Source organism: Loxodonta africana, chromosome 3 (genome assembly GCF_030014295.1).
Source record: "Loxodonta africana isolate mLoxAfr1 chromosome 3, mLoxAfr1.hap2, whole genome shotgun sequence".
Classification (NCBI taxonomy): Eukaryota; Metazoa; Chordata; class Mammalia; order Proboscidea; family Elephantidae; genus Loxodonta; species Loxodonta africana.
This window is the reverse complement of record NC_087344.1, coordinates 181,971,165-181,985,481: the sequence shown is the minus strand read 5'-3', so window position 1 is coordinate 181,985,481 and position 14,317 is coordinate 181,971,165. Positions and strand designations below refer to the sequence as shown.

Genomic DNA, 14,317 nt, shown 5'->3' with positions numbered 1-14,317 from the left:
GCAGAACGACTAGGCTTTTTGATTTTCACACTCACCCACTTTCTAAAACCAAACCCGACAGGAAGGGCACGGCCGAGGGTGGGGATGGCCTGAAATATTCAAGAGTCTGAACATTCCTACTTGAAGAGGACTTTCAATAATACATGCTCACTTGGGACGAGAGAATGGCAATAGTGAAGCTCTTCTGCAAAACGAGAGCAGGGTGTCTGGGAGGCGCCCGTGGGGGGAGGGGGTGGTGTGAGGGGGGGTGTGCAGGAAGAGGAGGGAGGAGACAAGGGGTGGGGTGAGCGGCGGCTGGAGCACCAGGCCAAGGCTCCTCCCGCTCCCCGCGCGGGACTCGCGCCTCCGCCCTCTCCCCACCCGCCCCCACGTACTAAGGCGCAGTGCCTGCAGCGCTGCCCTCACTGGCCCTGCGTCCCAGCTCGCTGAGCGTCCGTGCCACGCCTCCCGGCCAAGGTGAGTGCCGCCGGACCCGGGCACTGCCCGTCGGCCAGGCGGGCTGTCCCTCCTGCTGTCCCAGCCCTGGCGCCTAGGGAAAGCCCCCGAGCCTGCTGCTCTGCCTGCCGGACCTGGCTTTGCGGAGCCCCGGGCACCACGCGCCTCGGCGGGGAGCCGCTGCTGGAGAATCCGCTGCTCCACGCGCCGGGCCACACCCAGGCCAGGCGAGAGCGCCCCTCCCCGGTCCCCGCGCGGCCGTCCCCAGACCCTCGCGGGCGGGTGTGGGGCGTGCGCTGTATTTTACTACGGGACATGGATGTTGGTGCCCCTGGGCTTTTGCTCGCTCATTCTTTTTAATTTGTCTTCGTTTACGCCCACCTTTCCTGCATTTCGTCTAGTCTCCCGAGTTACTCGAACCCCGGCTTCTGGCCCCCTTTCCCGGCCGGCGTGTGTGGTTTCGTTGTGGGCTCCGGCCGCAGGCTGACCTCTGTCCAAGTGTTCGTAGCCCCCTCCGGCTAGACGACCCGAGCAGGCTTGGGGAGGGCTGGGGCGGGTTGGCAGCTGGCGGATTCCCTTCCTAAAGGAGACACCAGCCCCTCACCCAAACAGAAGCTTCAGGTCGGGCTTCCTGTTGTTTGTCTACCAGACGGGGAGATTCTCACTGCTGCAAGAGGGAGGACTATTGGTTTTCTCTATAAAGCGGGTTTTCTGTTGCTGGTGTTTTTTGTTGTTGTTGGGGGGAGACTGTGAAGCGAATCTCGACTGAATTAAGTTTTCTCTTCTTGTCATCTTCATTAAATAAGTGGCCCTGGAAAGAGATGGGGGAAGAGTAGTTTTCATGAAAGGTCTCCCAACCCCAGCGCAGTGAGACAGAGATAGAGGCCGCAGGCCATTTGTACCTCCTTCACAACTTGAACTTGGCCAAAGGAATGGAGCTTCTTTCCAGCCCTGGATGCTGCATTTCCCAGCATCGATCTTGATCCGCCTAACTGAAAACCGGGGCTTACTGCCATGTCGGGTGGGGGTGATGAGGAAAGCGGAGCCCTAGCCAAAGCTGGAATACGTTAAACCCCCCACCCTTCCCTCACCGGACCTCTCTTCCCTCCCACGGGGAGCTGGAAGCATTCTGCAGGGCGGGGTTACCACTGGGGACTCCAGGATTCTCCTAGTGGTGAGGGGTCTATGACTCAGCTGTGAGACCATGTGGGTGTGGCCCTGCTGGTTCCAGAGACTGCAGATGGTTTGGACAGAACACTGCCTGAAGGAAAAAGGAACTGTGCCATCTTAGAGGACTCTTCCAGGAGGAAGTGAGTCACACCAGCACTGACGGGCAAGCTGAAGGAGAGTGCCTTGACTGAGCTGTATTTGAGGGCAGTAATTAGACCATGGCACTGGGTTGGGGGGTTGGGGCAAGGGGAGACTGCTGGCTAGGTGATGGGCCTGTATGCTGCCTGGCAGCCTCCCTCAGCTTTACTTGGGAGGTGGCTTTTCCTTAAGAGGTTTGCAGTGGCTACCGATTTTTTTTCGCCCTGCAGCTTGAGCTTAAATCTCTAAGACTGGATTTCTGTATCCTGTGCTTAGAGGTGAGGCGACTCATGGAAGCACCCTGTCAGTGATCTTTGCCTCCAAAGTGTTTCAGCAAATTGCAAAAGATAATGCCAAAATAAATAAATAAATAATGCCAGCGGTTGAGGCAGAAATAATGAGTTCATATAACTTTTTTTTTTATAACTCATTAGAAATTTCTTCATCAGCGCTGCCCCCACAGATTCCTGTCTGGCTCCTATTTAATCATTCCCTTCTCCTTGAGAGCTAGAGGCTAGTTTCTTCGTTAGGGTCCTTGATCCACCATTCGAAGCATCTTATTTCAGTGTTTCGCATTTTTTTTGAGGGTCAACTGGGTATAAAGCAATTGTTTGGTCTCACCCTGATGTCTAGGTCATGCTTACCCCTGGCTTTTTCCTGGATACAACATGGGATAAGTCCTTTTCCTCCCATGTCTGGCCTGTGGCCAGCCTCTCAGGCTGCCACCACAGTGAGGTCAGGCCTTTAGGCTGGGTGGAGCTGAGATGGGGTGCCTTTCTGCTTTGCACTGACATATCCAAAAATGTGGCTTTTTTAGAGCACTACCCACTTGGTATGCCCCTTGGACCCAGCCCAGTCTTTTAAAATGTAATGATGAGGGAAACAATGGAACCCTTTCAGTGTTATAATGTCTAAATTAGCATTCAGAGTGCTGGGAACATTTGATTAAAATTTTAGGATCTTTAAGCTTCTCTTTTTCCCCAGAACATAATTTCGGAATTGCCCATCAAAATCCAAAACAATGAATTTACTTATTTTTTTAGCAATTTTCAGGCTTCCTGTCCCTTCACTAAATAGCTGTCACCTACCCCCACCAAAGGATGTAATAGAGTTTGTCACAATGGCTATTGTTGGCTGATTCAGGTGGATGCTGGATAACTCTTCAAGGAAAAATGGATGTACTCTGCTGGGGACAAGGAGGCTTCTGAGTTCTTTATTCCTGTTGGGTCACATCTGGAATTTATCCTTTGCTGCCCACTTCTTTGGTGGGAAAGTTTTATTTGGTAAGAGGTGAGGGAGACAGCCTAGATCCACACCCATTGCCTCAGCTCATTATTTTTCTGAATTCCCTTTAAGGGATCAAATTCAGTTTTCAAAAAAGAAAGAAAAAAAAATTGTTTTCAAAATTCCCAAAGCAAAAGGAAGGAAATCTCAAATATATTTGAAATAATAGATCTTTGTTATCACTGCCAATTATTTTCTGGGTGGTCTGTAAGAAAACTAGGGTCTGGATGAGACACTGAAGAGCAAAGTAAATCAGGCCTTTTGCTCTTTACAAGTGTCCTCTTTGAAATTATGACTGGATCCGGGCATAGGTCCAGAGCAAACATTCCGGATTGCTCAGGAGCAGACAATTTTGTAAGGAGGCCTGTTGTTCCCCTGCTACTTCCAGGTTGGTCAGATCTTACATTGTCAATCTCATGCTTACCCACTTACTGAGGAGGCACTGTGAGGGCAGGACAGTAGCTACTGGGGTCCTGCTCAGGTAGCGCACAGACTAATGAGGAAACAAATGCAAATAACTGGAATTCAGGACAGACTTTTAAGTAGTATGCCATTAGCTAGTGAACTTCTCAGAGGCAAGAACCATGCGTGTGTCTATCTGTCTGTCTGTCCCTTAGTGCCTGACACCATGCCAAGACAGGCAAAGTAGGTGCTCTGTGTGGGAGAGCCAAAAAGGGAAACTGAATTCCCATTACAGGGACTAAATTTATGGAGTCTAGAATTCTCTTCCATAGAGAAAATTACCTCGAGAAGGACTGCAGCTTCCAGGCCTCCACTCTTAAGTCGCGTTGCCCACACAAACATATACAGGCCATATCCAAGCATCAGAACGAAATGATTTAATAAAAGGCGCATGAACAGTGAGATGGTTAATATCCCATGGAGATCACCGGTGAGATAGGCATGAAGTAGAAGGTGGGATGAATGAAACATGAGAAAACACCGAGAGTGAGAGAGGAGAGGAGTCATGGCAGGGTCTGACCAGACCTGTTTAGCAGGACACATTTTTTCCTTTGCCTGTGGAATGTGTTTTTCTCTGTGCTCTACTGTTCCATTCAGAAGTGAGCCCTTTTGCGGTTCCTTCCTGGCCCTTCCCAGCTCCCACGTGTTCTCGCTGAGCTCTGAGCTCCAAGGTTTTCAGCCCAGTCCTGGGTGATCAAACCTGGACTTAGCTCCTGCCAAGGGGTCATTTGATTCATTTATCCGCTCGTTTAGCAAACAGGTCTTTAGTGGTTAACGGATAAAAGCAGAATAATTCACAATTCTTGACCATAAGGAATTTAAGTCTAAGACGGAGAGGCAGACAGACAGACTATGAAATGTGATCAAGTGGTTCAGGTGCTGGAGGAGGTGGTGGCCGTGGAGGACGCTGCTGCCTCTCAGCCCGGAGGCCCTCCCATCAGGGTACCCATCCAGGAAGCAGGAGGCCCACCGTTGCCCAGGAGTGGAGCGTGTCGGGTGGCTGGGGGGATGGAAACTCCAGTCAAGTCCCAGAACTGCTTTAGCAATCAAAGGTCAGTGCGGCAGCCCCGCCCCGCCCAGCCGCGCCCCGCCCCGCCCATGAAGGGAGGGCCTTGCCGCGCTCACTCAGTGGCGCAGGTGCTGCGCTCCAGAAAAAGGCCAACCGAGAAGGGCTCCGTGTCGGTGGAGGTGATTCAGCTACTAGAGAACAGAGTCGTAGTCACAGTGTTTCCCCCCTTGTTTCTTAGTCTTTAACTAGTGTGCTGGCTCCTTCTTCAAAGCAGAGTTTCTTGTTGATAAACAAAAATAAACCAAACCCGTTGCGGTAGAGCCGATTCCAGCTTATAGCAACACTATAGCACAGAGTAGAGCTGCCCCATAGGGTTTACAAGGAGAGCCTGGTGGATTCGAACTACCCACCTTTTGGTTAGCAGCCATAACTCTTAACTACTGTGCCATCAGGGTTTCCAGCCTTGTTGATAAACCCTGATCAATACTATGAACTGAGACCAGGGCATCTCCTCTGACTTTAAACACTTAATTTCACTTTCACAACCTTACATCTCCCGGCCAGCCCCGGCTCTGCATTCTGATTGCTAAAGGTCTACTGGACAAATAGGACGTCAGCTGGCTGTTGTATTCACAACCCATTTGCTGAATAAAGCTGCCGGGAGGGGGAGGGGGAACCCAGTGGGGCAGCTGTGTGGCTTCTGAGACAAAAGCTCCATCACTTGGTAAAGTGACCTGAGACCCGAGCGCTCTCGCAGGGCGCGTAAGACTGGTTGGGAGGAAGAGATTCAAGATGGCTAGGATATCCTCACCTTTCAACTTGTATTTCTTAGAAGTTCTTGGATTAGCCTATCTTCCTGTATTAAGGGGTCTTGACCCGGGTGGCGCAGTGGTTAAGCGTTTGGATGCTAACCAAAAGGTCGACAGTTTGAATCCACCAGCTGCTCCTTGGAAACCCTATGGGGCAGCTCTCTGTCCTATAGGGTCACTATGAGTTGGAATCGACACCATGGCAACCGGTTTGGTTTTTTTCGTTTGTTTTTGCCCTACTGCAAGGAGCCCTGGTGGTGCAGTGGTTAAAGCAAAAGGTCGGTGGTTGGAATCCACCAGCCACTGGGGAGAAAGATGTAGCAGCCTGCTTCCGTAAAGATTAAAAAAAAACAAACCCACTGCTGTTGAGTCGATTACCAACTCATAGCCGTAAAGATTACAGCCTTGTAAACCCTATGGGGCAGTTCTACTGCTTCTAGGGTGGCTGTGAGCTGCAGTGGACTCCACTGCAGTGGGTTTGGTTTGTTTTGCCCTACTGCAGAGTCCCTGGGTGGCACAAATAGTTCAGCACTTGGCTACTAACTGAAAGATTCGAATCCACTCAGAGGCACCTCAAAAGAAAAGCCTGGTGGTCTACTTCTGAAAGATCACAGCTCACAAACTATTCTTGAGCCATTGAAAACCCTATGGAGCACAGTTCTACTCTGCAACGCATAGGGACACCATGAATCAGAATCTGCCACAGGTTTACCCTCCAGCATTCCCTTTCTTACTTCTGTGGTAGTGCACTCTGGGTTTCCTTCTGCTCTGCCCTGTGAAGAAGGTGATGTCCCACAGCACGTTTCAACTTCTAGGATCTGTAGGAATTGGAAATGAAGTGCTCTGCTGCTCTGAGCTTAGGCACAGGTATTTTTAAACCTCTGTGGCACCTAACTCCTTCCCTGTGTATTTAACAAGTGAGGTAGGATTCCACGCTCATCTCCCCTGGGTGATTCACTCAGTTCATTTCTCTTAAAGCACACACGTGGCTGGACTTGCAGAACCAATCCAGGCAAGGCAGACTCCCTCTGAGTCCACTGCCATCTGAAACCCAGATGGGGGATGGTGGATAAGCCAGATCTGGGTGTAGGAAGACAGGGGAAAGGGTGTGGTTTCCGCTGGTATTCATCTCCCAGTGGACTTCGCAGCCCTTTCCAAGGGCATTGCCCTCCAGATGAATTATGCCAGATTCTGGCTTATAGCATTCTCTAGAGTAGCACATTCTTTGGCACGCTGTTTCCCGTTCTTTTCTGGGGATTAAGGGATAGCGTATACAATTCCTAAGTGTAATTCCTCAGTCCTAGTGTTTACCAGCTCCACCTTCTCCTCTATAAAGGACAGCATTTAGGGATCTCTGTTGAACATGTAGTGGAGCCCTGGGTGGCCCACGGGTTAAGAGCTTGGCTGCTAACCAAAAGGTCGGCAGTTCAAATGCACCAGCTGCTCCTTAGAAACTTAATGGGGGAGTTCTACTCTGTCCTCTAGAGTTGCTATGAGTCAGAATGGACTCGATGGGAACGGGCCTGGTTTTTGGAAATCCTGGTGGCGTAGCGGTTAAGTGTTACAGCTGCTGACCAAAGGGTCGGCAGTTCGAATCCGCTAGGCGCTCTTTGGAAACTCTATGGGGCAGTTCTGCTCTGTCCTATAGGGTCACTATGAGTCTGAATCGACTTGACGGCACTGGGTTTGGTTTTGGTTTTTCTGGGTTGAACATGCATCTGTGGGCAGCGGGACCCAGGTGGAAAGCATACCTCAGGTTCCTGTTAGCACCCTTCAGAGAAGGGAAGTTGCCGGCCTCTCCTTCAGCCTGTGCTTAAAGTCAATTCTTGGGATTTTTGTGGGGGAGGGGGAAGGGTGAGTGGCATATTAGAGTCTTGGTTTAAATTCACCTGTTCCCTATCCAGTAGTGATTTTTAGGTTCTTTCCTTTTGTTCCGGGAAACCCTGGTGGTGTAGTGGTTAAATGCTACGGCTGCTAACCAAAGGGCCAGCAGTTCGAATCCACTAGGCGCTCCATGGAAACTCTATGGCGCAGTTCTACTCTGTCCTATAGGGTCAGTATGAGTCGGAATCGACTCGACGGCACTGGGTTTGGTTTTTGGTTTGGGTCCTTTTGTTCCTTCTCTGTTCCCTTCAGTCTAAGCTGATGGGTTTTCTGTTGTGTAGTTGGTTAGATTCCTCAGTCACAGGCTTAATCTTTTTAACAAAAGATTGTGTAGCCACGTCCTTGGTGAACATTCTAGGACACATATCCTTAGTTTGTACAACGGAATTTTCCAAATCTTTTTAAGTACTGTTTTCATTTTGCACAGTTCATTTTTAAGTCCATCTCTTTCTTCTTGCATTTTACTATAAGCAGCAAGGAGAAACCACACGGCCCCTTTAAAATCTTGCTTAGAAATCTCACCCAAGCTCATCGCTTACAAGTTGTACCTTCCACCAAACATTTGAACAGAATTCAGGGAAGTTCTCTGCCTCTGCATAAAAAGCATCGCCCTTCCTCCATTGTCAAATCACACATTTATCATTTGCTTTTAAAGCCTCACGAGGAGCACATTTAACGTCCACATTTCTAGCAACATTCTGTTGCTGGTGCCATATGTATTCTCTGAGATTAGATAGAGACTTTCTCTATAGCCTTCCTGCCTTCCTTCTGAGCCCTCGCCAGAATTGCCTTTGATGTCCATAGTTCTACCAAAAGTCTCTTCCAGGCAATCGAGGCTTTTACTATTAAACAGCTATTAGGCACCTTAAAACTATTCCAGCCTCTACCCATTACCCAATTCCAAAACTGCTTCCACATTTTAGGTATCTGTTAGATACCACTCTTCTGACATCAAATTCTGTCTTAGTCATCTAGTGCTGTTATAACAGAAATCACACAAGTGGGTGGCTTTAACAAACAGGAATTTATTCTCCCACAGTTTAGGAGGCTAGAAGTCTGAATTCAGGGTGCCGGCTCTAGGAAAAGGCTTTCTCTCTCTGTCGGCTCTGAAGGAAGGTCCTTGTCTCTTCTGAGTTTATGCTCCTGTGAGATCTTCATGTGGCTTGGCATCTCACTTCCCCCATCTCTCCTCTGCTAGCTGGTTGAATCTACTTTATATCTCAAAAGAGACTGACTCAAAACACACCCTATGCTAATCCTGCCTCATTAACAAAGACAACCCATTACCAAATGGGATTATAACCACAGGCGTAGAGGATAGGATTTACAACACATATTTTGGGGAGACATAATTCAATCTATAACAGCGGTGTTAGCCAAAGCTTCTCTATTCTGGCCAAAGCATTCCTTCTAATTAAGCCAACATTCCCTGAGCTCCTATTAGGTACCAGGCATTGGGTGTTGATAACACATACTCCAACCAGATCATTATACCTGACTATAATGACCGGCCATGTTTCCTTTCTTATAAACCTGTCAGGATGAAAAGCTCTTGCTCTCCCACCTCACCCCAGACTGTGAGAGTGGCTCTTCTGTCCAGGGCTGCAAAAAATATATCGGCCCCTACACAAGATTTAGAACTTACTGTTACTACTATTACCTGTACCTTCTCAAGTGAATAAGATAATGGGCTTGGGGTAACTTTTAGTGCGATGGGACCAATACATTTTACTGCCAGAGATCCAAGTGTCTTTATTGCAATAAATGACAAGTTCAGAGCTTTAGGGACCAATACATTTTACTGCCAGAGATCCAAGGGTCTTTATTGCAATAAATGACAAGTTCAGAGCTTTAGTAAAAAAGACATACACAGCAGACACATTCGTTTGTAACCAGATTTCTAAACTGTAGGATCAGACTAACCAGGTTACCAAGTTAAGCTTGGAGGGGTGAAGTTTTCATATTAACCTGGCTTGACTATATGGGTTGTTGTATTTGGCCATAGGTAAGAGCCCATTTACCAGCACCAAGAGAAATGACAAAATATCTGTTCTTTCAGAAGGTGCTTTGTCAGATCTTGTTTTTCCCAATGATTACAGCTTTTATTCTTCATTAGGCGATTTATACAAAATTGCCTGGCAGTGAGGTGAATCCCTCATTCAAAGCACTAATACCTGAGGTGTCTGTTTTCATTAGCAAGAGATGCCAAAAATGGGGTGAATTGGTTCTTAGATTCATTGAATATACAGCCAGAAAGGACCAAATGGATCACCTAACCATTCCCCTTTCAGTTATCATCAAAAGACTGGTAATACATGTGGCCTAAAAGTTACTGTAAACCCTGTTTCTTTACATCCTTTAACAGGCTCCAACAGACGTCACCAAAATGCCATCTCAAATGGAACATGCCATGGAAACGATGATGTTCACGTTTCACAAATTTGCTGGGGATAAAGGCTACTTAACAAAGGAGGACCTGAGAGTGCTCATGGAAAAGGAGTTCCCTGGATTTTTGGAAGTAAGTGCTGAAAGGCTCAGAGAGACCCAGATGGAAAAATCAGTGCTTTTAGGCCCTGGTTCCTTTCTCTTTCTCTTTCCATCCCTTCCCTGTGTAGGTCACTACTAGGAAGGTATTTTCATTCATTTATTTATTAAATGTAATTGATTGCCTGCTATTATTTGTAGTATACTCTAAGGGGAAAAAAGAAAGAAGTGGAGAAGACACAGTCCCTGCCCTCAAGGAGCTTACAGTCTGAAGTTGAAATAAGACACATACAAATAACCATAATAGGAGGTATTTGTTAGAGAAACCCCATCCAGAGTCGCCTGCATCCATTGAGATGACTGTTGCTGGAAAAAAGGCCTTTCTGAAGAGAGTAGTCAACCCAGGAACGGCCCCACTGAAGTCCATAAACCTGGAGTTGGATATGCCACATCCTGGTCACATTCTACTTTGAACAACATGAATCTCCCTTCTTAAATCCCTTCAGATCAAGAATTTTTTCTTCCTTTTCCTAACTCTAAAGGAACGGTGTCAAGTATCCAATGAATGAGAGCCAAGCTTCACTCCAGAAATAATTGCTTTCACATGGAAAATACTGTGAGTCCACAGGAGGACAATTTGAATTATCCCCTCACCTTTAACAGACAGAGGATCCATTAAGACTAGAACAGGACTCTGCCATCACCTTAGACACATAGCTCAGGACATTAGGCCACAAGGCACAGTTGTCCTTTTACACTGTAGACCCCCCTCCAGATGTAGAAGTTAATTGAAAGTAAAACATTGCTTGAGGAAATTTTAGATTGGAATTTAAGAACTTCTTTTCCTGCCACCATTGTAATCGTGTGAAAGGATCATTACTCTTCTTGGTGTTGAATAATGCATTAGCCTCTAAAGAGTGAAGGGAAATGACAGTAAAAGCCTGGGTCCTGTCTCTTGTCACCTGCTCTGTAAATAGCACATTTGTTAAGCCCACAAGTCTTATGTCAGTAAATATGGGGCTTTGTACAAAAACAAAACCCATTGCCATCCGGTCGATTCCAACTCATAGCAATACTATAGTGACACTATAGGACAGGTAGAACTGCCCCCTAGGGTTTCCAAGGAGCAGCTGGTGGATTGGAACTACTGACATTTTGGTTAGCAGCCGAACTTTTAACCACTGCCCCACCAGGGCTCCGTGGGGCTTTGTAGTGCACTATGATTTACATTTCTTCAATACCAGTTAAATAAGCAGATAAAACTAGCCTAACTCAAATCTGCAATTACCACAATGCTATCTCAAAATGAGTTAGATTATAGTTACTCTGTGTTTCTAAAGTCCTATGATTTAGCCCCAGAATCCCTAGGTGGTGTAAATGGCTAACGTGCTCAGCTGCTAATCAAAAGGCTGGCAGTTGAAGTCCACCCAGAGGTGCCTTGGAAGAAAGGCCTGGCAATCTACTTCCAAAAAATCAGCCATTGAAAACCCTATGGAGCACAGCTCTACTCCAGTGCACATGGAGTCGCCATGAGTCACAGTTGACTCGACAGCAACTGGTTTTTTATGATGTAGCCCCAGACCAGGGATTAGAAGATCCAGCTCTGCCCTAACTAATACTAGGCAGGTTGCTTCAGCTCTCCAGGCCTCAGTTCCCTCCTCTGTAAAATGAGAGGACAGGGCATGATTATCTCCAAGATTACTTTCACTTTCTATGTTTCTTCAAGGCAAGTATAAAATGCCAGGACAGAATGCGTTCATTGTAAGCCTGCCCATCACATGAACAAAGGCTTTCTTGGTACAGGAAACACTTGTGAATCACGTCGTTGTATAAGTTAGAAGCCAGGATGAATGTCATGTAAGACCCAGACCCCTGCTCCCTAAAGGCTTTGTAGCATGGGAAACATCAGGACATATGTAGCAGGAAGCACTATAAGCAGCAAGGTAGTTTATTCTAGGCGTGGGGTCATAATTCCAGGCACGCCCACACTCACTGCATTGATGGAGTGTTTTGTTTCTAAAATTGACCCCTTGTGTCATCCAAATTTTACTCATTCTGACCACAGTCAGGAAGCTGAAGGTGAGGCCAGAATTAACTGAAACCCACCAAAAGCAGAGATAGCTGCATAGAGCAGGTTTTAATTGATTGCTTAGGGTAGCAGTTTGGAGTCCTGTAGGAAATGTTGCTGTTTTCACTTTAGGGATTTCTGAGTGCAATTTATAAACATCCAGCACAGCTGAGACACTATCAGTCCCCCACTTGGTGACGCTGTCACTGGAGTTCATTAATTCTTTATCTGAGCCATTTAACAACCCCTACGGGGGGCCATATCTCCCTCTTCTGTTGATAACACGGACCCATAGTAGAACCAGCACTTTTCCACTTCTGACCAGCAGCACCATGAAAAGGAAAGATTAAGCCAATCACCACGGAAGCACGATGAAAACAAAGGGGATCTTGCCTGCCCACCTCAGACCCACACGCTTATGCCAGGCATCAGGAGTCTTCAGAATTTACGCCTGCATGACACGTATTCATTTTGAAACCCATCTAATGTACGATGTGCAGGAAAGAGTATAAGATGGCATAGATGTAACAACTCATAAAGAAGGGATCTTAGTGATACCCTAGTCCAACCTCCCCGATTCACATTTGATACACTGGGGCCCACTAACCTATATGACATACACAAGGTCGCATAGCCACACCAGCTTGGCCTTGGCTGTGCCAAGGACCAGTGGGAGCTGTCTCTCCATCCTCTTCAAACCTAAGAACACCCCGTGACATCTTCAGCATCTCCTTAAAGTCCATGGAACAATGATCTGAAACTTACTCCCTAAATAATCTCATGAAATATTTTCTTAAAGGGGTTTCCCTTTTCAAGGATTTGACCATGCCATCAGGAAAAAAAGTTTACTAAGAGAATGTTAAGTTTAAACTACAAAATGGGGAATTCTGGATGGTCCTTAGGCAGAACTTGTGATTTTAAAAATTGTGGAAACAGTCGAACTGGAAAGAGTTGAACTGGCCAGCCAGAAGGCCATCTTGGGTTCTAAGTGGCAAGACCCCTGGATTAAAAATTCAGAGACCTGCATCTAGGTTCTCTGGCACTGAATCTCCTCTCCTAGCGTCCTGAAATTGGCAGTTTCTAAGGTTCCACAGTTATATGAAAGAATGTCATAGGAACCTCTTTTCTAGCTTCAGACAAATAGGAATTTACTGACGTGCTCCCACAAAGCACAAAAATAATTTAGAAGACCTAAAACAAATGTTCAAATAATTGGGAGATTGTACACATGGCTGTCAGCTGTGCAGATCAAACGAGCTGGTCATGGCAACCACCAACTGATATTTCTTGCCTTTTTTCCTTTTTTTTTTTTTTCTAGAACCAAAAAGACCCTCTGGCCGTGGACAAAATAATGAAGGACCTCGACCAGTGCCGAGATGGCAAAGTGGGCTTCCAGAGCTTCTTTTCACTAATTGCTGGGCTCACCATCGCATGCAACGACTACTTTGTAGTGCACATGAAGCAGAAGGGAAAGAAGTAGAAGTCAGCGGAGCCCAGGAGTCACTCCCACCCTGACAAGAGTTATCCCAAAGAGTTGCCTAAAGATTCCGCTCCACAGCTTCCCCCGTATAAGGATTTCATGAGCAGATTGGGGCCCTTTAGAGTATGTACAAATAAAATCCAGCTCCCATTCGACCAGTAGAGAAAAGAAAGTCAGTTAAATGCCAGATAAGCTTTTGGTTTTTATATTGTTTGCATCCTCTTGCCCTCAATAAACAAACTCTTTTTTTTAAATATTTAAGCGGAGGTGGAATGTTTGTTCCTTCTTCAGGAATGTTTGTTCCTTCTTCATTTCACACACAGCCAGCCTGTCCTTGGGCACACCACACAGCAGGGATCTCTCCAGAACCAGCAAGATGGAAACACTCTGTTCAGGCTTGGAGTCGAACTTCTCTAATTGATCCAGCTTGTAGCTGTGTCTATTAAAAAAAAAAAAAAAAAAAGCCATCAAGCTGACTCCAGCTAATGGTAACCCCATGTGTATCAGAGTAGAACTGTGCTCCATAGGGTTTTCAATGGGAAGTAGATCACCAGGCCTTTCTTCCGAGGTACCTCTGTGTGGATTCGAACCTCCAACCTTTTGGTTAGCAGCCCAGAGCTTCAAGGACCAAAACTTCAATGATTAAGAGAAAGCACTTCAGGAATATATTCTAATTTCATAATTACTGAGCACTGTCTTGCCTAGTTAAACCACTGCCTTTTCAACTTTACCTGCCTGTGACGCCGGAGTCTATTTTTCGTGACAAAGTTTTGGCAAAGTCTAGGGCAAAAATAAATCCACTAAAAGAACTAATCAAAAAAAGAGCATCAAATGTGATACCTCAGTAATAATATCACATTAACCAGGGGAAGGGGAGAGGAAGTATCAACTCATCTTCACAGGGCATATGTAGGTTTGTACAGATTCTGAAGCAACGTGCTATTCCCTGCGTATTACCCTGACCCCTTGGCACTCAGAAAGGGGCCCAATGCCAATGAGTCATCTGGGTCACTGTATCTGGGGTGTGTGTTTGTGTGTGTTGGGGGGACACCTTCCTCACTTTAGCCCCATTTCTCAAAGAATTTAGTACAGAG

General features: G+C 46.7%; 1 protein-coding gene across 1 annotated transcript; it reads left to right on the top strand.

Annotated features, from left to right (window-relative positions):
• Positions 1–332: 332 nt before the first annotated feature.
• S100A10 (S100 calcium binding protein A10) lies at positions 333–13,479 on the top strand. Its single transcript, XM_003409451.4, has 3 exons — positions 333–456; positions 9,557–9,709; positions 13,062–13,479. The coding sequence occupies exons 2-3, from the start codon at positions 9,578–9,580 to the stop codon at positions 13,221–13,223; spliced, it is 294 nt and encodes a 97-aa protein (XP_003409499.1). The 5' UTR covers positions 333–456; positions 9,557–9,577; the 3' UTR covers positions 13,224–13,479.
• The last annotated feature ends 838 nt before the right edge of the window (positions 13,480–14,317 follow it).

What these genes read in the sequence shown, in the direction of transcription:
- S100A10 (XM_003409451.4), top strand. Translation starts at nt 9,578, where the DNA reads ATGCCATCTCAAATGGAACATGCCATGGAAACGATGATGTTCACGTTT. An exon ending in AGTTCCCTGGATTTTTGGAA is followed by an intron (nt 9,710 to 13,061) that starts GTAAGTGCTGAA and finishes TTTTTTTTCTAG; the next exon opens with AACCAAAAAGACCCTCTGGC.